The 26,139-nt window shown below is 41.0% G+C and overlaps 1 protein-coding gene across 1 annotated transcript in view; it reads right to left on the bottom strand.

Moving 5' to 3' along the window:
• GRHL1 (grainyhead like transcription factor 1) overlaps positions 1–26,139 on the bottom strand; it is a 49,476-nt gene that overhangs the window by 6,924 nt on the left and 16,413 nt on the right. The window contains exons 9-12 of the mRNA XM_035000568.1: positions 10,404–10,562; positions 3,791–3,842; positions 2,375–2,514; positions 818–855 (exon numbers count right to left, since the gene is read on the bottom strand). Of these exons, the coding sequence (XP_034856459.1) occupies positions 818–855; positions 2,375–2,514; positions 3,791–3,842; positions 10,404–10,562 (389 nt within the window). The remainder of the gene's footprint in view (positions 1–817; positions 856–2,374; positions 2,515–3,790; positions 3,843–10,403; positions 10,563–26,139) is intronic.

Raw genomic sequence — 26,139 nt, 5'->3', positions numbered from 1 at the left:
CAGCTGGAAGGACTCCAACTGACCTTCTAGGACAATTTGAGCAAAGTAAATGATAGCAATGATTTGCAACTTATTAAATAGAGCCGGAAACTATAAGTCCATACCGGTAATAAAGAAAAAGTTAATAAATTTAAAGTCTGATGAGGAATGAAATTTTCACAAAGCAACAAAGCACCTCCCCACAAAACACTTACTATAAAAGGGGGACAGGTGCCCTCACGGCGGAGAAGCCTGGCAGACACCACCTTGATCAAGTGATCAAAGTGAACAGCATTAGCAGGGGGTAAAACAAAATTATGCCACTTGACAGGACAAACTGGGAACACAGCGTTATGTCTACAACATTCCTGCCAAGATGCATAATTACCTGAATCTAATCATGAGAAAACAACAAACAGACCCAAACTGAAGGACATTCTATGAAGCAAATGGCTTATAATCTTTAAAAGTATTAGGTCAGGAAAGTCAAGGAGACACTGAGACTGTTCGAGGCTGAAGGAGATTAAAGAGACAATTACACACACGGTGTGAGTCTGAACTGGATCCTTTTAGGCAATAAAGGACATTATTGGAACAACTGACAAAACCTGAATGGAACGTCTTGTTAATATGGCTCTGTTATGTGGGAGACTGTCCTCTCTTGTAGGAAATATACACTAAAGTGTTTAGGAATGACAGGTCACTGAGTCTGCAGCTTACTCTCAAATGGCTCAGGAAAAAATGAGTTCTTTGTATTGTACTTGCAATTTTTCTGTAAGTTTGAGGTTGTTTAAAAATAAAAAGAATTTATTAAAACAAAACAAAACATAAACCTTACCCTTCACCCTCCAATTCTTCTGGGGCAATAGGAAGGACCTAAGACCAAAACAACAACAACAAAAAAATTAGATTGCTTTTCTAGTATATGCTCAAAATATTTCAAACCATAAGTGACATATTCCTGAAATGAAAATAATTTTGAATTTATCTGGTCTAATACAAAATCCTTTAGCCTTCTTTTTTCTTTTTTTTTTTTTAAAGGTTTTATTTATTTATTTGACAGAGACACAGTGAGAAAGGGAACACAAGCAGGGGGAGTGGGAGAGGGAGAAGAAGCAGGCTTTCCACAGAGCAGGGAGTCCGATGCGGGGCTCGATCCCAGGACCCCAGGGTCATGACCTGAGCCGAAGGCAGATGCTTAATGACTGAGCCACCCAGGCACCCCGAGCCTTATTTTTCAAAAACCAGATTCTTAAAGGCATCTTGAACTCCTCTAAGGCAGGGGTTAGCAAATTAGGGCCCATGAGCCAAGTGTGGCCCAATGCCTGTTTATACGAACATTTACGGCACACAGACACGCTCATTCATGGGCATGTCATTTACAGCTGTTTTGGCACTAACAATGGCAGAGTGGAAGAGTCACAACAGACACTGCGTGACTCCAAAAGCCTAAAATATTTACTATTTGCGCCTTTACAGGAAAAGTTTGCCGACCCCTGCTCACCCCAAAGCTTCTCATTAGAAATTGGATACATGGTTGGGGCATCTGGGTGGCTTAGTTGGTTAAGTGTGCAACTCTCGACTTCAGCTCAGATCCTGCTCACTGAGGGTCAGGAGATCGAGCCGTATGTAGGGCTCCACGCTCAGCGACGAGTCTCCTTGAGATTCCCGCTCCCTCTGCCCCTCCCCACACCACGTGCTTTCTCTCTCGCTCTCAAATAAACCTTAAAGAAAAAAAAAAAAAGAAAAAGAAACTGGATACATTGGCAATGCCCTCTCAACCCCCCAAACTAAAAAATCATTAACCCATATAAATCTGTGCACAAAATGCATGGCAGACTATCTTCTTCATATTTTTTTGGGCTCTGCATAGAAAGCAGGCTCCACTCTATCCAAGCTGCTCCACTAAGCTTCTGCTCAGAGCAGGTGTGGCTAGTTGTGACCTTTTATGTTAATTGCCAAGATATGGCTCTCTGTGTGTCAACTATGATTCAGTAACTGAAACAATGAAAAGAGCCTTCGGATGTTCTTTCTGCCATCATGGCTACCTACCCTAAGTATCCCTGTGGCTTTTCCCTCCTGCCCAGAACCATGTAAGTTAAATCCACAAGATCATAGACTCAGACTCCAAACTATGTCACTGTTCTAGCATTTTTTAAAATGAACTAAGACATAAATACATACATACATACAGAGTGAAGTGGACAGGTTTGGTACTCCGTTTCCATCAACAACGCTTACATCCACTTTACTGCAAGGACATCATGTCACCCCCACTGAATATTCCAGAAGGCTGACCCGTAACACTGGTCAAGCCTCACTAAGTCTTGGCCTCTGTTTACCGTGAATGCCAAAGACTTTCTCTTGCAGTCACCCTGGCATCCTGGTTACCTACGTGAGCACCCCGCTGAAGGCTGGCAAAGTGCACGTCGGGAATGAAGAGGACAGGCTGGGTATCAAGATCAATAAAGGGCTTAAAAACTGTGATGTCCATTCGTTTGTGAGAGGGAAGCAGTGGCACCTTAACATCAGAAACTGAAAAAAAAAAAAAAAATGCCACCACAGTCAACCACTTATATACACATACTGGATGCAGGCCACAGAGCATCCTCCTCAAATTTAAGAAACTGACAGGGCAGCACTACATAAGGTACAGGTCATGTTGCCTGAATTAAGAGGAAAATCACAGTTCACGTGAAGAAATATGCTGCTTATTTTTATACTAAAATCAATTGAACATCTTAGAAAATCAGAAAAGGCTACTTTTAAACATACACAAAATTTGGAACAGAGGCAAAGCATATTTAATTTTTGTCTGAAAGGCTAAGACTTACAACTGTATAAACATAATTCAGAAGTCATTTCACCTTAGTTGTCCTGATTAAATAATTTACATTCTTACAGCAATGTACTCTTCACCTTGAGAACATTCACCTTTATACCTCCAACTTCACCTCAGCACTTAACCTCAGAGAGGCTCAGAGTAAGTGTCACTGACTAGGTTTTTTATTTATTAAATTATAGACTTCCTCTTCCCCTGTCATCTGCCCTGAAGCCCTTGGTGATGAACTCTCCTGGTTAGTCTCTCTGAAGTGACATCGGGATTCTGCACTTTGATGCTGCCTGGAGAACCTAACACGCTGTGCTGCAGGGCAAACGTCTGCTGAGCTAGACAGACTGTTCAGAGGCTCGATGCTCGCGGCCCCCATACTACAGATGAAACACTACCACCACAGAGCAGCATTCCCCCTTGTAGCGGAGAGATACAGGATTTTGTGAATATGAGTACTGGTCACATTTAAAAAAAAAAAAAAAGGAAAGAAATAAAGCTTTCCTGGTGAAATGTCCAAACAGGGGCCCTACAGATTCTGAAACGTCAGAATACTATACATAAGAAAACTACACGCATTTAGAAGTGAGACATCCTGAATTCTCGAGAGCGTTAGTATTATTCTTAAAGATCTAGACAAGTCCCGGTTTTATCATCAGCTATTCAGATAGAAGACATGTTATTTTTCAGGACTGGAATCAGTAACCCAAACTAAAGCTAACCGCCAAAATATCTGAACTCTGGAAAAACTCAAGAATCCTTTTCTGTTGTTCCCCCAAGAAAATGACTTCGATCAGCCATTCATCTGCTTGTGTAACAATAAAGGAAGCAATGCTACCACTTCACAGCATTAAGTATCCACTATTGTATCTTTTGCTTGAAAACTCTAGTCACCATTCTAAATGGAAAAGATCTGAAACATGTGGCGGAAACATTTCTACTTACAGGCATTCAACTGGGAGCTGGGGTCAGTACACTTGCCTTTTCTTTTGCTTTGTTTTCGTTCTTCATCCCTGATTTTCCTTTCAGCTCCCTATAGGTCAAGAGAAGACAAGGCATGATTCTGTTTAACTGATCCTCTTTAAAATATTTAATTCTTATCTGATGAATGGGAAAAAATATTTCCTCTCTGGAGATGAACTCCATTAATATACTCATGGAGCTTATCATAGTAGTTTCCTCTAAAAAGCCTATTTTTTCCCCTTTTTTTTGAGAGGGAGGGGGAAAGAGAGGATCTTAAGCAGGCTCCATGCCCAGTGTGGAGCTGGACGCAGGGCTCCATCTCACAACCTGAGATCATGACCTGAGCCCAAATCAGGAGTCCAATGCTTAACCAATTAAGCCACCCAGGTGCCTCTAAAAAGCCCGTTCTTAAAACTGTTTAACTATGTGAAATCATGGGGAAAGAACATCTACTTAAAAAACAAATAAAGGAAAATCCCTCTCAACAATAGATGTGGCCAGGTTAAATGAAAAGCTGAAAAAAATCTGCTAATGTACTACATTGCCTTCAGAAACCTAAGTGACCATTCCCATTGTCTAGTAATCAAGTTGACCCTGCTTTGAGTGTCCTTGCCGATATGGGCAATGTTATCATTGGAAGTGTGATTCTGCCCAAGGACGTGGCATCAACCAAGTGACAGATATGACCAACTATAACTCCTAAAAGCAAAGATTTAAGTAGAAATCTGCATAATCACTTAAAAGAGAAAAAGTGTACTCCCAAATCCTATAAAGAGGACCTATATACACAATATATATCAACTACACAGAGAATAGCAGTGCCGTGCAATTGAACCCACAAAAATAAAAAACAACCCTATTAATAACAAACATGACCTAAAATTAAGCATGTATAACAAAAACATAACTATTAATCATTTTGCTTCACCTGTTAGCATTCATTTCTGGGTGATACAGGTTTCTTCACAAAGTTACCCAATTAAGTCTGAACAAGAGCTTATCTTTCTGCAAATAAATTCCCTGATAGCAAAGAGAGGCAATGAAAATCATCCCACAGATCCTGGCACTATTATATAATGAAACCACATTTTAAAAAACAGAATACAAACCACCTTCTGCCTCTTCTAGAAGGTGTTAATACACTAACATATTGGTAAACATACAATCTGCTTTTATAAAAATTGCTATGTAATGCTGACATAAACATCATCTCCTCGACACAGAAAAACAGGTCAATATCCCCAATCTCCCACCCATTGCCATAGAGTTGGTCTGTATCTCTCTCAGTTCTTTCCAACAGTCTAACAGTAGCTTCCCTCTGATGATAAATTATACTCCCCAAAAGGTAGTTTTAAAAAATAAGACATTTCCCTCCACATTTATCAGCACCATCCATAAAGAATAAGGGACTTGTGCTTCCACTCAAGATGGGACTGTCACAGACCAGACTTACCCTCTACCCTGAAACAACTTAAAAAAAAGACAGATGCATGAAACAAGGATTTTTAAGGTCAGGGCCCCCAGGCAACAAAGAACAGGGATCCCTCAGAGACAAGAAACAAGCAAGATGAGCTTCACAGTTCCCAGGCTGTGGCACAGGGACAGACGTCCAGAGGTCTGCTCCATCCAGGTTGCCTGGGTCGAGAGACAGTGTTGAAAATCCAGGGAGAGATCAAGGAAGCAGGACAAAGCAGCAACGGGGAAAGAGTTACATAGAAAGAACCCCAGAGATCTTTGGAGGGTCCAATACTGAGTAGTCAGTCCAGTACTGAGAGAGAAACAGGTGTAAGGAAGTTACCTGAGGTTGGGGGAAAAGCGCTCAGAAAAACTAGAGAATAGTGTCTGAAACTCACACAGGGAAAACAGTGCCTCTTCCCACCAGACTGGAGAAACTTAAAATCCACAGGGTAGTTGGTAGAACAGTCAGGAAAACCTCAGCTCAGTTGTGGAGAATAATTAGCTGACACTGAGCACTAATCCAGACTCACCTATCAAACTGTAAAAGTAAGACCAGAAAGGATCAAAATGTTTCCAAGTAACTTCACTAGCTCTCAGGACAAAGCTCAAGAAGATTCAAAAGATGACAAAACCATCCAGCACCAGACAATGTAAAACTCACAATGTCTAGTATCCCATAAGATTGCCAGGCATGTAAAGAAGCAGGAAAACACGACTGTATGAGGAGGATATCAAACCACTGAAACCAGCCCAGAAACAACACAGAATTGATCAGGCAAGGACTTTAGCACGGTTATTATACTGCATTCCATATGTTTAAAAAGTTAGTAAAAAAAACACATATTGAAACAAGAAAGCTATAAAACAGACCCAAATTGATCTCCCAGAGACAAAAACTACAACATCTGAGATGGAAAATACACTCGATGGGATTAATGGCAGTATGGATAGGGTGACGGAAATACTGATGTAAAACTTTAGGACATTAACAACAGAAAGTATCCAAAATGACACACAGAGAGAAAAGGCAATCCTAGAAAATGAACAGCACCAGGGAGCTGTGGGACTGCAAGCACCATGTGTGTACGTGTGCAACCGGCATTCCCAAAGGAGGAGGAAAGAACGTGTTTCAAGAAACAATGCCTGAAAAATGTTCCAGTAGGATGAAAACTATAAACCCACAGATCCAAGCAGCTCAACAAACTCTAAGTACAAGAAATGTAAAGAGACACATCAAATTGTTCAAAACCAGTAAAAAGAGAAAATCTAAAAAGAGTCATAGAGAAATAGATACACTAGGTACAGAAGAACAAAGATAATGATGATGGCAGATATTTCATTAGAAATGTAAGCCTGGGGTGCCTGGCTAGCTCAGTCAGTTGAGAGTCCGACTCTTGATTTCGGCTCAGGTCATGATCACAGGGTCATAAGCTGGAGCTCCACATCAGGCTCTGTGCTCAGTGGGCAGTCTGTTTGAGATTCTCTCTCTCCCCCTCTCTCTGCCCCTTCCCCCCCTTCCCCCACTCGTGCACTCTTTCTATAAACAAACAAATAAAATCTTACCAAAAAAAACCCATAAGCCTGACAACAGCAGAGTCATGTCTTTCTAGCATTGAAGGAAAAAGCAGTCAACCAGAATTTTATACCCAGCAAAAAGATTTTTCAAAATCAGAGGCGAAAATACTTTTCAGACATACAAAAGCTAAAAGAATTAATCAGTAGTAGACTCTGCAAGAAATGTTAAAGGAAGTCCTGTAACATTACAGCGAGCCATTTAAATTCACGCTATTTCACTCTCTCGCTCAACAACTAAAGAGGCTGATCTTGGGCAATCACCTCAGGCAGCGACCTAAAAAGTTAATCTATCTGTTCCCGATTACAGCCACAGTAACTATTACTCTGATGAAGAAAATGATCTGTGGGAAATAAAGGTCAATGACACCTAAGGATGAACCCCAGATATATACATATATACAAGCTCATAGAAAAAGAAGCTGCCAAATTTCCATTGGTTAGAGATCCAATTCCTGTTCTTGTTTTCTCTGAAAAAGTGTTAAATTGCTGCTGCTTCTGCCGTAGGAGAAAGTTCCATTTATCAAACCAGTTGAGCAATTCATAATAAAGTACTGGTAAAACCTTCTTCTTAGGTGAGAAAAACAATGTAAATACCTCTGAAGGATACCAAGAGATGTCTTATTTCTAGTTTCTTACTGTGGATGTGGGCTAGATTCATAAGATGTGAGAGTTTTAAGAACCAGCAGAGAAAAATGAACTGACAGGCACCAAACAACAGGTGAATCAAATCTCAGAAAGGAGAGAAACAAGCAGGCACGCGGAATATTCCACAGAGAAGAGGCAGCACCACACAACCAGACAACCCAGAAGAGCGAAGCAATCCCAACCATAAGGGACGGCAGAAGTTAAAACAAGATGCACGAGAATCAAGAGTGGGTGTGAGGTTACAGAGGAGTTCCATGGGGTTGAAAGATTCAGTGATATTCAATACTGAATATTAATTATACACAGCAATACATAATATTTTCTTCCCATGCAGGGCTTTATAGCAACCCTAAGAGCTCTGAGATTAAAACCTCAGGATGAAAACAGTGTCTAAGTTCACCTCCCACGTCCCCAAGGCACCTTGTGATTGTATCGTGCTCACACCACTGCTGTGTGCCATAAGGGCTGCTAAGGGGAAAGGAGACCAACAATTTTCATCCCTGAGGAGATCTCTGCTCCAGCAAAAGGGAAGAATAGGCCAGCAATATTTTTAGGGGCCTTACAAAGAAAGCCATATCTGTGAAGGCTGAGGGTGTGTGGGCATCTAGACAGTCCACACAAAGCACTGCTAGGGGCAGACGCCTAGTTTCTAACCACGGCTTTGTGTGATCTCCTTTTACCATGGTACAGAGCTTACACACAAGTAATTAAAAAAACAGTGACTGGCCTGCACATGCGATCTAAACGAACAGGTGAGTTAGGCAAGCAGCAACTCCTGAAATCATGTGTTGTCCCAAACCACACTCAGTTTGCAACTCTGAAGAAAAGGCTTTCTGCTTCACAGTATACATTAGCACACACTCACACAACAAAAAGAACCGGTTTCTAAATTTTGCACAACTGACTAATAAAATAACTTTGGACAATTCATGAAACTTCTCCTGTGTTTCATTTTCTAAATCAGCTACCAATACAGGAGCTTCCCTCAAAAAGTCTTAATATTAAAACCAAGTTTCATTTAAGATTGTGAATCAATACTGTTCCTTCTCTGCAAAACTGCTTATACAGCTTTTGTCATCTGATACGGAAAACTCCAGTTCATCTAACTCATGCTGACATCATTTAATCAGCCGATATTCTAAGTGTGATCCATGGACCAGGATCAGTCCACAAACTGTTACGGCCCCAGGAACAATACATCAGAAACACAGTAAACACTTGGGTAACAATTAGAATAATTTTATGTCTGTTGAATCAAATAATAAAAAATTGGGGCTGAGAGTTTGTATGACTTTGGACATCTCTTTAGGTTTTCTTCTGGTTAAAAAAAGGAATGTGGTATGAAGGAAAGAAATTTGACTCAGGATCAGAAATCCCTGCTTCACACCTGATGTGACTCGTGATTTGTACAATGCAGCATATATGGGAAGTACTGTGGTGGGCAGACTAACAGACTCTGGAAGATGTCCACACCCAAATCCTCAGGACCTGTGAACATGTGAGCTTACACAGCAAAGGAGACATAAGGTAGCGGATCAGCTGGCATTCCGATAGGGCAAGTGTCCGAGATCATCCTCGTCAGCCCAGGGTAACGGAAGAGGTCTTTAAAAGCAAAAGAGCCAGATGAGGACACATGGCAATGGCAGCACTGTCAGAGGGATGTGATGTGAGGCTCCTGACTTTAAATGTAGAAGGGGCCACAAGCCAAAGAATGTGAATGCCTCTTGAAGGTAGAAAAGCAGACAAACAGATTCTCCCCCAGAGACTCCAGAAGGAGATGTGACCTTCTAACAGCTGGATTTTAGCCCAGCAAGACCTCAGACTTCTGACCTATAGAACCATGAAATGATAAAAGTGCGTTGTTTGAACCGCTAAGTTTGTGGTAATTTGTTAATAGCAACAACAGAAAACTAATACAGCCTAGCACGTTACCAGGCACGTGGTACTCAATAAATGTTACTGAATCTGGGTGTTTGAGAAAGTTCTCTGAACTTGGAAGGTCTCAGGTTGCTCCTACGAGGCCACATGCTGTGTTCTGGTCCCCCATGTAAAAATCAGGACAGCAGACTTCTGATAGCAAATACATTTCCAGTTTTCTAGCACCTTCTAAAAATCTTAATAACAGAGAGAGTTGTTGTTGTTGTTTTTGTTGTTGTTAAACAGGACAAAAAGAGGGGACTGGCAAAAAATACAGTCCAACATTTTCTGAATGGGAAAAGTCAAGGTCGCCTTCAATCGTAGTTCAGTGGCACACTCGTTTCTCTACGGTTGCTGCCGAGTTCTCAAGGAGAACACAGTCTCCAGTCTTCAAGAAGCAGTGGGCCCACGACCTCTCTCTGGAGTTCATCCAGTTGGGCCCCTGGCTCTGCAGCTGGCCAAAGTGACCATTTCTTCTCCAGATAAAAGAAATGATGTTGAACTCATTTAGGCTTATGCTTTCTCCTCTTGCCTACCTGCTGCTCAAGAGAAGACTCTGAATCTCATCTTCTGCTTTAGTGAGCTGGCTGACAACTTGCCAACGGGCCCGGAGGGAGGTAAGCTAGTGAAAGGACAGCCCTCTGTGGTCATCCACATGGAGCCCTCAGACACAAAGCTCCGGAGCTCCAACACTGCAGCCACTGCCTCCAAGTACCACTGAGCCGAGGGGACACCGAGGACTGAGCACAGCCCTGTGTGTATACCATCTAGACTCCATCAGACATGCCCAACAAAATGTACTCATTGGCTCCTCTGATTTTTCAGTTAAAATGAGATTTTTTTTTTCTCCCCCATATAATGTGTCTAAGTGTGGCTAAAACAATAATTTCTAATTTCAAGTAAGCTATTTCATATTATTAGCAATACATTTATATCAAACTGAAATATTAAAAAGACCCTGGTTATTCTCTGTGAGGAAGAGTATGTCTCTCACATGCTTTACTCTAATTGTCCCTCCCCAATCTGACCATCTTACCTTGTCACAGAAGACTTTTATCTGGCAGTATGCCCGATGCACAGGCTTGTTGCTACGGTTGTTATAACTGTAGGTGTCAATTTGAATATTAAGAGGCAACCCCTTCACACCTTTCTGAGAAGAGAAATCTGTGCTTAAGCAGTTCACAGAGATGAAAACCTGCAAAGAGAAAATAAGGTATTAGAAGCAATAGGCACCAACAGTCAACCTTAGCACAGCTTGTAAAAATACCAACATTACTGAAATTACTCAAATATGTTCTAAATGAGAGCTCAGCTTCTCAGTTAAAATAAACTTTTTTTTTAAATAAAGGGCTTAGGGGCGCCTGGGTGGCTCCGTCGTTAAGCGCCTACCTTAGACTCAGGTCATGATCCCAGGACCCTGGGATCGAGCCCCGCATTGAGCAGGGGAAGCCTGCTTCTCCCTCTCCCACTCCCCCTGCTTCTGTTCCTTCCCTCTCTCGCTGTCTCTCTCTCTGTCAAATAAATAAGTAAATCTTTAAAATAAATAAATAAATAAATAAAATAAGGGCTTATTTTAAAACTACTTCTAGTCATAGGAATGGCAGACTTTATTTAAAGGAGAAAAAAATAGACAGCAGCTTTGAACCTCTGTCAACTTTCTCTTCCCAAATATTTACTTATAGCATCAGACTGTGGAAGAGTACGGTTGTCTTCCTTGATGTCATTTTTACCAATGTTACCAAGAGCATAGAGATATAGAGATGTTTTATAGCTTAGTACAAACTCTGGGACTCTGCCTGCATTTATGTCTACACCAACTCTTAGGACAATTGTGGTACCAGATGAACGTCCCAATATTATGGAATTTATGAAATCAGTGAGTCACATTATTAAAGTGGGACTGGAGGTTGTTACGAGAAACCCAAGTGAATCTTTGTACAGCAAAAAACATGTTCCATTTCCCTCTTTTTTTGTGATTATTGATTTTAACCTCTCCATACAAGGTCACAAGGCATGGAGCTCCCTGTCAACCATTTAGTTTGAGAATTTATTTCTGATGCATGAGCACCACACAGTGGATACTACTGAAATTACAGTTTTAAAAATCTGTGCCTTTCAGAGACCCAAGACTCTTACACTCAATTCCTTCCAGTCCAGGGGCCAACAACTCGTTAGCTCTAACAACCGAGAACAGATCTACCACAGCAGTATGGGGTGCCACTGGCTGAACCAAGACCCAGACAAGGAGAAGTTTAAGCCAGAAAAGCTGGGATGGGGGAGCCCCTAAGAATGTAAAGAGAAGGGAGTGGACAGGGTAAGGAGAAAGAAAACTGTAACCATAATGACAAAGAATGTTCTCTAGAAGGTCTGCAAATGCTGAAACACAGGGGTTTTCTTCTTGCTCTGTCTATACACTATTTCCAAGAAGGAAAATACCAAAACACCCTACAATGACTGAGAACTTGTCCACATTAACATCCTGTCCCTCCATTAGCTCTCCACTCTGGCCGGTCTACTCATGGCCCCTAGAACACACCTTAATGCTCACCCCTGCCTCACGTCTTTGTCCTTGTCCTTCTTCCTCCTCCTGTGTCCCTCCTGTCCCCCAGTCCAAGTCACTTCCACAGTTCCTCTCTGCCTCTCCACATCTACAGAGGTCCTGCTCTAGCGCCATCTCCACAGAGGGTCCCCATTCACCCCGACTGATGTCGTGGAGGCCACAGCAGTGAGCACCTAAGATTTCCAGACCTGCACTGGGCACCTGCTTTACACACATGACGTCATTTCACAACCCTGAGAGATAGTGTTAATCCTTTTTTTTTTTTTTAACTGTCCCCAAGGTAGAAAGCAAAGGGCTAGAATTCATATCCAGATCTTCCCGCCACCGCTTTATACCTATACTGCAACCTGTCTTTCCCAAATCAACTTTTTACCCTAATCACTTTTCTCCACTACTGGGAATGGTATGCCATTTTGACATGTGTATGCTTTCTTTCCCTGGCTAGACTGCAAACACTTCGAGGCCAGGCCCATATTCTCCACGTGGCAGCTTTCTCAACACTTACTTTTAGCCCCGTACCGGGTCTTGGGTTGCCTTTTCTAACCCACTATGGTTTTTCTTTCCAGTTAACACATTTTCAGTAAATAAACAAAATGATTTTATTTTTAAAAATACCCAAATCTAGATATATAGGAAAAAGTGGTATGTATGAATTTCAAATCCATTACAGAAACTTTGTGCTTTGACTTTATATCTTTTCCTCTACTGTTGACCCTGGAACAACGTGGGGGTTAGGGGCACCAACTGCCAGCCCCCCTACCAAGAGTCAAAAATCCATGTGTAACTTTCGACTCCCCCATAACTTAACTACTAATAGCCTACTGTTGACCAGAAGCCTTCCCAATAACACAGTCAATTAACACATATTTTGTATGTTATACATATTATATACTATATTCTTACTATATTCTTACAATACCTTTTTCTTAACTTTTTCGGTTATCTCTAGGGTGTGTAGTTCATCTGCAAGTTTTTTTAAATTGTTGCAAATCTCAAAAAATTTTTCCAATACATTTATTGGAAAAAACTGACATATAAGTGGACCTCTGCAGTTCAAGCCCGTATTGATCACTGGTCAACAGTATGCTGTTAAAAACACTTCACATACAATTTACAAATCTGAGTTAAGGAGATCGGTTATGGAACAGACGAAAGACAAAAAGGCAAACAGAAAGACAGTAATCCAGGCAAACAACTGAGCACATCAAGTAACCAAATCTCTGTATTTTCCATTTTACAACCAAGTGGGAAATCTAAATTATTCTCTCTCATTCTAGGCTACATGGCTCAATTTAGGACTCAGAAACAGCAGCCTGGGAAAGTTACACTTAACCCTCAACAATTCCAGGAAGTCTTTGACCCAAAGTGATATTCCATTTACAAGAGGATTTCATGGTAATCCAACCTAAAACCTAACCTCCCCTTGCTTCCCAGTGTCAAGTTTCTATTCAAAGCAGAAATAAGCAGGAAGGAAATCCCAGGATCAGTATAAACATGGAGTCTTCAGAGAGACATTACCCTATTACTCAGGATGACTTGCAATCACTTTCTTATACACATTCTTGTCCTATTTTTATAAAATCAATTCTTTGCAAACTTGGAAGTGTTTCTAAGTGCAACAAAGAAAGTCTACAGCATCCCTCACTCAACATTAAAAAACACCACCTTGTCTAGATAAATACATAAACACACCAGTAAACACTGAGCAAGATGTGTGATGTAAGCATACCAGGCCCGGGACATATGGTACAAGGAGGACAGTGGGCCGAAGACCTACAAGAAAGAAGTGAGGGCAGTGCTCACGAAGCCTCTCGTAGCAGGCTCCACAGCAAGAACAAGCAGGACAGTCATGCGTACATGCTGCTGCCATGAAGGGGTCACACTTGCTACAATTAAGCCTCAACCAAAAACTAGCAAGAGTGCAAGATGCCTCAGGTATCTTGCATATGTGGTCAACAGGAAAGGCTTTGGTCTGAAAATGGAAACATCAGAGTTTTAGCTCCATCGCTAATTAGTGCTGTGACCATGGACAGGGTCCTTACCTGTCAAAGGCAGGTTGAATTAGATGATGTCTATATCACATCTAACTCTTGAGTCCTATGATTATATTTATACTGAAAGATTATGAATCATTTCTCCCTAACTCTGTATTTATTAGTGACAATAATTTTGTGTAATACATTTATCAATTTTTTTTTTTACAAATCATATTATTTTAAAAGAACCATGTAAAGTTGCCATTTCAAGTAATTATATGAACTACTCGTATAGAATTAAGAAACTTATAAAGCAGAGGTTCATAAAGCATGGCGCCAGGAGCATCAGCGCTGCCTGGGAACTTGGTTGCTTCATACCCCTGACTCAATCAGAATCACCCAGAGAACATCAGCCCTTCCTGGAGACAGTAAAGCCACATCTAGAGGTTCTGCTCTCACTGGCCTGGGGTGGGTTCCAGACGCAAGGCCTTTTTTAGGTGCTCCCCAAGTAATTCCAGTGATCAGTCAGGATAAAAGCCACTGCTGTCAGGTGATTAATCTTCTATATACTTATACTTTGATCCACCAAAGGTCTCCTTTGGCTCCAAAACTTTCAGGTGATTAAAACAAGCCCCAACATACGGTTTCCTTTCTTTAAAGAGTTCAGATATTCTTACATGTATTTAAAGGTATCCTATCAAGTTTTTTAATTAAAAAAACTTTAAGGGTTATAGCCCTATTAAATAATAATATTCATTTAACCAATGGAAAGATAAAGATTAACGCATCTACTCAACCTTACTATTCAGTAAGATCATGCAAATCCTTAAGAGCTCATAGTTCATAAGATAGTGAGCAGAAAAAAAAGCCTATTAAAAATCTACCAACTATGCTTCTGTTTATCCCTCACAGAACATCTGATTTTCACAGGGGTTGGTTGACCTGTGTGGGTGAACCGCATGTTCGGGTGACCTGCAGTGTCACCGAGGGGAAGACCCCTGGAGACAGAACACTCAGTCCGCCCTTTCTGCTTCTGGTTCCTGGTGTGCAGCACATGCTTAACACGTATGTTTTTCACCAAAGAAGGAAAATGCAGAGGGAGTAGTGAATAAATATGGCTAAGAGGAAGGACGCTGCAGACACGCATAACAGGTGTCACGTATTTATCTAAACCAGGAGACGGCTGACTTTCTCTGTAAAAGGACCCAACTGTGTTTCAGCCTTCGAGGATGACATACAACAAATAAACCCCACAGTAAGAGTGCAAAAGCAGCCACAGACAATACGTGAACAAGTGGGTGTGTGGCATTTCAATAAAGCTTGACCTGACCTCCATGAACAGCTGGCTGGCCAGGGTTTGCAGAGAGCTACGGTTTGCTGAGCCTTGATCTAAACAAACCCTTCTCTAAGGAGCTCGAACAACAATTTACCCTTACATCATCACAATGTAGTTAAGAGCAAGGAATTATTTCCACATAAGTGACTTCCTAAGAAGGACCTCTCGCTAACGTGTCATTCGCGCATGGAACCATAATTTTTTATCAGTACAACTCACACTCACAGAGGGGACTAGAGTACGTTTTAAGGGAGAAGCTGTTTCCAGGAATCTTATTTAGGAAGGTGACAAATCTTTCATCAGCAGCACCCAAGACGGGTGAGAGGACAAGTGTAGAAACACAAGGCAGAGCGCTCCTCTGGGTCCCAGGGCAGCAACAAGACAGGCGTGATCTGTTCATCACAGCGTTAACACTTGGGATTGGTTCTACCTCATGGGCACCTGCCTAAAAAAGCAGAACAACAGGCCAAGTCACCCAAATCCAGATAAAACAAAAGTTCGGGCCACGGTCACTGTGCAGAGAAAAATACTTTCTATAACACAGTTACAGAAAAACTGAAATATCTCCTCAGAGGGTGGGAAAGAGGTAAAAAGTAAGATGACTGTTAGACATTCAACCCCTCTATGAAATACAAGCGGTGATAACCGCTTCCTTGCCACTGATTTTGAGGAAAAGCTTGCTTTTATTCAAACAAATGAAACATAAATCTTACACAAGATGAGCATCTAATGTTCCCAACCAAAATCACTAGAAGAGAAAAAAACTAACCACAAAAATAAACTGCTGAACAGGTTGAAGATGCTCTGCAAGATTCCTTTTCAAATGTCCAGCCCAGTTTTCTAATGTAGTTCCTCATTCTTGGCTGAGAATTCACACACTTAAAACTTTTCAAAAGATTTAATTTTGTTTTCAGACCTCAGTTGAAAATGTGAGGAAAACAACAAAATAAAGATTTATGTTATCAAAAGATTAACTTGTCTAGATTTTTTCTTCCAATTGCTTATAAGCGCAGAACCAACAAGAAATCGGATCGTGAAACGATTTATGATGATTTTTCCAGGAAGCCTTACGGCAGCCACACACTACAGTTCGCACAGCTGGCTGTTGTCTCTACCGTTTCTCCTCAAAGGAGAAAAAGCGAGGGGGAGAAAGACACCAGGCAGCACTAAGCTCAAAACACAGGCTGCCATCAGAAGCTCATTTTCCCAGCCAGTGAAGTGAAAGCAACCGAGAACAAATTTTACAGACCTCCTTACTCACTCTTTTTGGGCTTTAGCAACACAACAAACCAAGGCACAATTCTGATAAAACCTGCTGACTGTCCAGTCTAAAGAGAGTAGTCAGATATGTGAGCTTTAACAAGTGAATTTCATTTGTGGGGAGAAATTACAGAAATATTTTTCACCCACCTAATTCACAGAAAGTGTTAAAAAAGCACTTGAAATTTATCAGTCAAAAGTTACAAAAACTAAAAAAGTTGAGTCAGAAGCCAAATAATGAAACTGGCTGACTTAAGTACACTGTATTAGGATATTTTTCATGAACAAAAAGATTGTTCTGGGCGCCTGGGTGGCTCAGTCAGTGAAGCATCTGCTTTCGGCTTAGGTCGTGATCCCAGGGTCCTGGGATCGAGTCCTATATTGGGCTCCCTGCTCGACGGGGAGCCTGCTTCTCCCTCTGCCTGCGGCTTCCCCTGCTTGTGCTCTCGCTCTCAAATAAATAAATAAATAAAATCTTAAAAAAAGGCTTTTCCTTTAAAAAATTTACCACAACAGTTAATACTCACTCTATATTATTATCCATGTACAAGAACCTGACATCCAAATGATATAGTCTTAATTCGTTTTTCCCACAGAGATTTGGGTAGAATTCTGCATGTTTTTAAAACACTGCTGCTATAATGGTGAAAATAATTTTCTTTTACTTTCATAATTTGGTTTATTCAATGAGTGGAATAAAAAATTTCAAAATGTGAACCTCTAGATTTGCTAAGAATATGAACCACTCTTATAACAGCTCAGATAAAGTTTTCTTCTTAAGAGATTTGATTTTTAAACTAAAACAAAGTAACAAAGTGTTAGGCTCATCAGAGTACATGAGAGGTCACAGGAACTCACCCATATGACATCACCCAGAAGGCTGGGAAAATGAAAGAGGCCAGAAAAATCACAACCACCTTCCGTGGTTCTCCTCCCTCTGAAGGAAGGAATCCAAATTATCTGGGCCATCCAAAATTTAGCTCCAAATTCCCATTCCAGTCTCACATATCTTTACAGGAATTGGAGACCTTCATTTTCTCTGCCCCTCAATTTTAAAATAACTTTTATTCCATTCTCTACTGACATGGCTCATCAATAAACACCTAGTTATCAATTGACAGAACTGCTGTGAGAAGTGTTCCCTAATGACCCAAATAGAATTACAGCCCCATCTTACTACTAAGCAAGTTGTACCAAGTAGCTTGCTTCCCCTCCCCTGTGACCAGACTCTGAGCTTCAGTTTGGGGTAAAGAACCCCATCTCTCTCTACCCTCATCGCCTAGGCCAGGGAAAGGAATAAACAAATGCCCTGAACATGCCACCTCTATTCACCACCTCTGTCACTCTGTCACACTCTAATTATAAGTGCCCTAAGTCCCTTGATGGTAGAGATTGTTACTCATCTTTAAAGCATTTTCTGGTGTTTAGTACATTTTTTGTATTTCTTCCAATGCCTATTACAAAATGGTCCTGAATTAAATGCCAGTAATGACAGAAAAATCATGGGGATGCAAAAAGCTACACATTATCTCCAAATCTTAACTTTCAAATCCTCACAAAACTTTAATACACACAATAGTGCCCCCCCAAAACAAAAACACTTGGTAAAAAAAAGAGCTAATATCAATTTACACAAATTAACTCTTCTTTCTCCCAATCTCTAGTAAAGAGCCCTCTGAACAATAAAATGGCTACAAATCAGGTAATGAATAAAATGAAAGAGACTGCTTCATTAACATTAGGCAACTGCCAAATACAGTATCACTACAAATCTTAATCCTTTATTCTTACTAAAATATTTTCTACAGCTCACCACTGTCTACATAATAGCAATTAAATTCCTCTGCGTTCAAGATGCCATATGTGACACCAATCTACCATTCCAGCCATGTTTCCTACTACCAACCACAGTATTTCTCAAATGTGAATAATATATGTATCCTTTTTATTTATTTTTTAAGGATTTTATTTATTTGAGAGAGAGAATGAGTGAGACAGCAAGCAAGAGAGCAAAGAGGGCAAACATTCCCAAAGCACCCTGGCAGTGCGTGGTCAATAAGAACCATGTGTTCGCTAAATGAATGACCCCAAATTCCTAAACTCCAGTTAAATAAAACTGCATACTGCCATGATATTTGAGCTATATTTACTGTATTCTTACAGTGCACCTGACTCTGGCCCTCGAAACAACCTATGAAATCAGTACTATTCTGACCCCATTTCACTGATGAGGAAACTGAGGCTTAGAGGTTACGTTAACTTGTTGCCCAAGTTCACAGGTTATTTATGTTCACAACTTTCCTCCAAGTGGACCTGAACACCTAGGTCATCTTGGTAGAGAGCAGAATGCCAAGCAATTTTTTACAAATACTGGACATGAAATAAGTATCTGTTGAATGGATAATTAAATCAAACACACACACACACACACCCATACCCACCCTCAATTAATTTGGAAAAGATTATGGCATTTCGAGGTTCACTGACACACATATCTGCATATATATATATATCTGTAAATATATATATGTATATATCTGTAAATATATATATAGAGAGAGAGAGAGAGAGACGGTAAGTTCTAGAGCAGAGATAAAGCCACATAATGAGCGATGAGGTGATTTTCTATTGCATTTACCCACTTTTACATTTGAAGATGTTCTTTACAGTGACCATCTATTAAGGAAATTGCAGGTATCTAACAATTTTGCATTTTATAAATAAACATTTTATCCCTTCACTTGTAGCTTCATGCCATACTAATGGGGGTGGTACTGTCCACTCTGTTGTTTTCTACACTACACAAGGTCTGGGCCTCAGTATGTCAAAGTACCTCTAGACTAAGCCATTCCAGTTGCCTCTTTTCCACTTAAATTCACAACAGATAATCTATGGGGGGGCGGGAATAAGGAAAAAGAAAAATGATCCAATCAAATAGACTTTGCAAAAATATTCTGCAGGTCCACCCTTTCAAAGAATCACAGCAAGCGCATTCTCTTCCATAAAGCCTTCTCTGATTCCCTTAGCTGAAAGTACTCCTTTCCCCTGGACATCTTCAGAGTTTTTTAACCTCACTTATGACCTGTATCATTACAGAGAGAGTATAATCTCTTTTGAGGACAGGCTTTATGCTTGAATCATTTCTTGATGTCCTCATAGTTCTTGCATAGAGAAGTACAATAAATAATCTGCTGAATGAATGAATGTATAGTTAAGAAAGTCAACCCTTTGCAACATGACATCTTAAGCCAGTTCTTCCACATAGTAACAACAGATTAACTACCTTGCATAGAATTTCCTGGAAGGATGTTAGAAATAATTTAAATTGGTCAATAATGACTGAAATAAAACAATCCTTCAAGAAAGAGTGGTGCTTTGCTCTTGCAAACCAGATTATACACAGCAGACTTTTGGAAAAGCGTCAGCACATGGAGCCGAGAGCACTCCTGATTACCTATGTGAATATTATGTACTATCATTTGTGCACTATAATGCACAGAGTTCACGTGAGTTTCAACTGTCTGGTAAACATAAGTAGGAAGAGAGAAAAGATCTGTTAGAAAGAAGGAAAGAAAAAAGAAAAGTTGTTGACTTATCTATGAAAGATGCTTCAAAAAACTCACAACTGAAAAATGTTGTTATGTTCCAAAAATGTACTTCAGTATTTGTTGTGTTCCCTACAAACATTTACCTTCAGCATGAGCATCATATGGTTCAGACTCTGGCTACTCCACACCTTTTAACTCAAGAGAGACAGTGTTCAGTTGTGCCTGAGGCTCAGGCTCTGAAGACACAAGCAGTAAAAGACACACAGGAAACAGAAGGCAAAGACAAAGCCAGGACCCATACCTCCTGCTCCAGACTCAGCACTCTTGAAAACCCACCGCCACGTCGAAGCACGGGGAGCTGAAGAAGCACCTCATGGAAAAACTGTCCCGAGAAGTAGAAAAACAGGGAAAAAGTGACCCCCAAGTGGCTGTGAGCAGAGGTTGTTTTTTGATCACGAGGCATGAAATGAAAGGTCCCTATCCTTCCTATCAAAGGGCAGTCTGTGCCCAGTTCCTATTTGACTTCATATAAGTCACAAGATTTAGCTGATGGCGTGGTCCCCTTCGAGACAGCTGCTGCGACCTTGGATACAGTCCCAGTTGCCTCTGGGAATCTTTTTCATTTTAACCCCATCTAGTATTAAAATTCAGCTTAGTCAGATACAAAGTTTGTAGTTTTATTCCTAGAATGTAACTGATCTACTAAATTGAAAGTAGACGCCCTGGAACAAATTCTAATTTAACTCTCTTCCATATCAGTCAGAAAGATCGCTCTAAAACATATCCAAAAGTAGCTCTTTTTGGTTAGAAACCTCCTGACATATGAAATTACAACACAAAGCCAAAAAACAAAATTTATTCTCATCCTAAATCCAACAGCACTAATCAATGAGAATAAAATCACCCTTTTTCCAATATGTTGATACGAAGATATAAATGTCAACTGAAGCCAATGAACGGGAACCAGTCTAAACCAAGAAATCAAGATCCAATTCTTGGCTAAAGTCTAAATCGACAGGAACATTTATTGAGCATTATATAGCAGACACTTAATCCTAATCAATAGTCCTCCTCCCCAGTCAAACCCAAACAAACCCTGATTATCCTGGTTCTGTATGATCCCTGTAGCTCCTCTACTTACCCCGCACGTGCAGGCCTAACTAATGAAGCCCAAGAAGGTCTCAGAGACTGAGTCATAAACTCAGAAGTAGAATCCCGGTCTTCCACTGATTCACTGGATAATCCTGGCAGTCCTACTTCCCCACTACTCTGATGATGTGAGGTCATTAAAAACACCCTCCTACAGAATGATCACAGCCTGAACTAGAAGCTTCCAAATGTGCCACTAGGATTTGTGCTGTTTCTCAGACTATCAAATGACCATCAAGAGATAAGAAAAAGAGTCAGCGGGCTGAGAGTAGGGAGGAGAGGGATCTGGGAAGAGCAGGGCACTAACCTAAAATCTTCTCACCTCTACATGGGGTGTTTCCCTGAAGAAAAAACAAGGCTCTCACAAGTCCTCACCCTTTCTGTGCTCTCAGTTCTGCCTTCCCACACTGCCCACAGGGCAGCTCCAGTTGCTGCACAGACTGCAGAGAGCCAGGGGAAAAGTCACAGAGACAAAGAAAGAGAAAAGAAGAGAGAGAAGGAGAGACAGAGAAACAAAGAAGGAGATGGGAAGAGAGACACACAGAGACATTCTGGAGGTACCCACATACTGACTTCCCTCTGTCAGAGCCTTTAAGGAGGACCTGGTGAGCTTAAGGACACTTGGCAGATACAGTGATTTGGCACCTGTTGTCCCAAATAAGTAGGATGTTTGTTGTGAAATATGCAGAACTGGATGCAGGTGTGACACAAGGCAAACACAGACCACATTCCAGCATCTCTAGGTTCAGAATGGGACAGGTAAGCACATGGGTCATAAAGGCAGACTTGGCAGGCAAGCTGACTTCCAATCATTTTTTAAAAAGCTAAAGAAAAAAGTCCCCAAATGAGTAATCAATGTAGAGAGTTCACTTATATTTACTAAAGGATCTGGAGTCTTGTGCAAAGATCTGCTGTATGAAAGAAACCTGAACTCCAAGGCCCCCTACTGCTCAGGTAAATCCAGTCACTACTACTAATGTCAGGCCGGAGTGAGGGTTCTCCAATTTAGCTTACAAGGAGCAAAACTGGTTGAAACGACAGATTTATAAAACCACTTTAGATGGAGTTTCCAGGAAGGACCTGGCGAAGGAGGGTTGAGGTGACAAGCTGTCAAAGAAGAAAGTTCTGGAGAGGAGCTCAGTGTTTCTTGACAGTGGCAGGGTGGTGGAAGGCGTAAAATTTGACCAAAAAAAAAAGATCGAAAAACAAATTCAAGTGACGGCACAGATGGCATTTAAGACATGATGCTTCAAACCTGTTTCACAAGATACAGGTTTCACTACCAAACCAAAGCTTTCCAGCTGCCAAGTGTCTCCCTTGTCCAATCAAAAACATAATGTGCTGGGCTCCTACCCTCAGGCGTGTGCTACAATAAATGTGCACTATTGTTACCTGCGCATTCTGAATTTCCACCAGGATTCAGTGCATTTTATTTTCCATCTGGCCGAAGCTCTTGCTTAGACACTAGAGTATACTACATGAAATACTTTCAAGCCAGAGTCCAACAAAAAGAAATGTAAGAAGTTTCAAAAAAAAAAACCTTCCTCCTGATCAGACCCAGAACAGTTTCTTCAAAGCAAACTTTCCAATTGCTAAGAATTTACTCCGTATCAGCTAATTAAAGGCATTCTCCACAGTCTCCCATCAAGAAAAACTTCTTGTCATTTCCAAACTGATCAAACTAAAACTCAAAAGACTATTCATTACCTATAAAGGAATATGACTATGTTTCTGGCACCAAAAAAGTTTATTTTTTACTTTGATAAATATGTACTTTCAAAACACCTGGAGTCAAATGCATGACAATTCAGAAGCCTGCATGGCTACCTTACGTTCCCCTTCCCCGCCCTCCCCCCCCACCCTGGGGGCTCTAAGGAGAGAACACAGGGATAATCCCATTCAATGGCGTCAGCCTTGCATCTGCCTAGACATAAGAAGTCTCTTATCCTTTGTTTTTTTAAAAGTAGCAATGCTTCCTGACTTCTATTTAGGCCAGGGAGTATACACGTTTGTTTTAAAACACCTGCCTGCATTTAATTGCAATTGCAGGTAAAATATTTGACTCACTTCTCTCCCTCCTCCCTCCCATTCACACTGGAAATCTAAAGTTGTGAAACAAACCAAACCTGTCCCTGCTTAATGCAACCAAACATGGCAACACCTCACTTTAATAGAGCACTTAATTGATGCTTCACTAGAATGGAATCCCTATAAATGCATGCAATATGCTCAGTCCAAACAAATTAAAAATTACTCTCACAATGAATTCCAAATATTATGCTTAGACAAAACAACAAACTGTTATTAAACTCATAAACCTGCATCCCACAAGCACCTACAAAAAGTTTTAAGTTCAAGTTACCAGAATGGTTACACCCCTCTGACAGAATGAACCCTGCAAGCCTCAATAATCCCTCACCAGGAACTCCACACTTTCTGCTGAGACAAGAAGACAAAAGGGAAAGATACCAAAGCTGCATCCAAACACAGGCCCCTCATGGTAAAGCTGCTCAGTACCCCAGTCAGGCTGTGCATTCTATTTTAATCCTCTTTCTTTTGTAACATGAGCTTCTCCCAAGATACATAAAACATTTGGCTCAGAATGACAATCCTTCAGAATGCCTCGGTATTCCTTCTTAGAGTTGATGGATCATATTTAAAAGTAAAAGCATAAAATGCTCTCATTGACAGGTTTTTTCCTCTAGAGAATGGGATGCTCTGGTTTTGCCCTATCTCTGACTGCCCCCCCCTTTACCCCCTCACTGACCATGAAGAGACAAAATGTGTAGAAATTGGTTCTGTCACCCCCCACAGATAAGATCAGGCCACCAAGAAAAAGATGTCACTCCATCTATCTGGGAAAAATCCAGTCACAGAATGCAATGAAGCGCTGCCTTCTGAAGGTCTAAGGAAGACTTTCTGAAAAAGCAACCAGGCTCTACGGCAGCACTGGAGGAAAAAGGCCAGGTTGTTTTAAGCCATGGATGCGCAAGACAATGAAACAAAATTAGACTCCACATCTAACTTCTTCTTGATACTGCTTCCTCTAGCAGGAGCTTGATGCATGTCTGACAGGAAGTTCTTTGCTGTTGATAGTTTAAAAATCAAACTTGTGAATGGTAGCTGCACCACAACACACCTTCTGGTGTAAAAATTTCCAAGTCACTATTGGAAAAAATCTGTCAGATGTTTTGTATCCCCAGGGTCCATTACATCTTTAAAAGGTTTGCTTCATATTTGGGGTCCCTGGGTGGCTCAGTCAGTTAAGTGTCCGGCTCTTGATTTTGCCTCAGGTCATGATCTTGGGGTGGTGAGATCCAGCCCCACATCGGGCTCTATGCTCAGGATGGAGCCTGTTTAGGATTCTCTCTCCCCACTCCTTCTGCCGCTCCCCTCACCCCCTTCACACGCATGCCCACTTACACAGGCGCCCGTGTGCACCCTCTGAAACTCTTTAAAAATAAAAATAAAAGATTTGCTTAATATTCTGGAGATCACAACTACATACAGATGACCGAAGAAAACCTGAGCTTTGCTTTGGATTGTAGCTATTCTCCTATTGCCATATTGTCTAGGTAACTATAACTCGGTGTGTCCCTAGTCCATCAACAGAGATCCCTTCCTATTAGCGTTCCCCTGAATCGAAGGGTTCCCTCAGAGCTGGCTGGTCCAGTTCTCACTTGATTCCAATACAGCTATAATTTATATTTCTCTGTAGTTAAACATCACTTATCCAACAATCAACATAAATTATTTCCTGTTAGCAAAGTGCTCTTCTACTATGGGAATTTATAACAGTGAAGCCATAATGCTACTCTATTAATGAGAATTTTTACACTTTTAAAGATTTTATTTTTTATTTATTTATTTTTTTTTTTTTAAGATTTTATTTATTTATTTGAGACAGAGAGAATGAGATACAGAGAGCATGAGAGGGAGGAGGGTCAGAGGGAGAAGCAGACTCCCTGCCGAGCAGGGAGCCCGATGCGGGACTCGATCCCGGGAGTCCAGGATCATGACCTGAGCCGAAGGCAGTCGCTTAACCGACTGAACCACCCAGGCGCCCAAGATTTTATTTTTTTAATGTAATCTCTACCCCCCAACATTGGGGCTTGAACTCACCACCCTGAGATGAGAGTCACAGGCTCCACTGACTGAGCCAGCTAGGTGCTGCTATACTTTAAAATATTCTCCTGTCAAAAACGCTTTCTGTCCACTTCAAGGTCTAGATTCTTGCCTCCTCAGACAGCCTCACTGTGATGACCAAGTAGCAAACATGTACTCATCTAGAGGACTAAATGCTTTTTTCGGGGTACTGAGCAGGTAGCACTGCCTCGTTAAGTGCAAACACAGGGAAGGCACCTGAGCACAGTGCCTAGCATAAAACAGTCATTCAAGGAAGTTAATTCTCTCTCCCTAACTTCTGTTTATTTATTTTAGATCTTCAGGCTTTGAGAGGCTCTTACCTCCTATCATTAACCAAATCTCAATGCTGTTGTAAACCCTTACATTTATAATCCAAGCAAGAAATAAAACTCAAGGCCAAGATGTGCAGCCTATCCAGAATTAACCGTTGGATTCTGGAAATACTGTAACTGGAATAGGACAGACAATCCCAATTTATAAATTATTAGTGTCTCCAAAGTTCATCTGCAAAGTGGTATAAACACCCGTTTCATGATGTTATATTTAGGATCTCAAGCTATCCCACAAAAGCCTATTTTAACCGGCAATATACCTGATTTACAATACCAGTGTCCTTAGCCTGGATCTAGCACAGTGCCTGGGTCAGAGCAGACACTAGCTATTTGCTGCATCATGAATCCCTGGGAGGGGGAGGTGGCTCGGTCCACATATACATAGCCCAAGAAGGTGAGTGCACACCTTCTCCCACCTTCCTCATGCGCCCTTCTCACTTCCTAGTCCTCTCTTTCCCATGAGAC

The sequence above is a fragment of the Mirounga leonina genome, unplaced genomic scaffold, assembly GCF_011800145.1.
Source record: "Mirounga leonina isolate KUSES-001 unplaced genomic scaffold, KU_Mleo_1.0 Mir_125, whole genome shotgun sequence".
NCBI classification, from domain to species: Eukaryota; Metazoa; Chordata; class Mammalia; order Carnivora; family Phocidae; genus Mirounga; species Mirounga leonina.
This window is presented reverse-complemented; position numbering and strand designations above follow the sequence as displayed.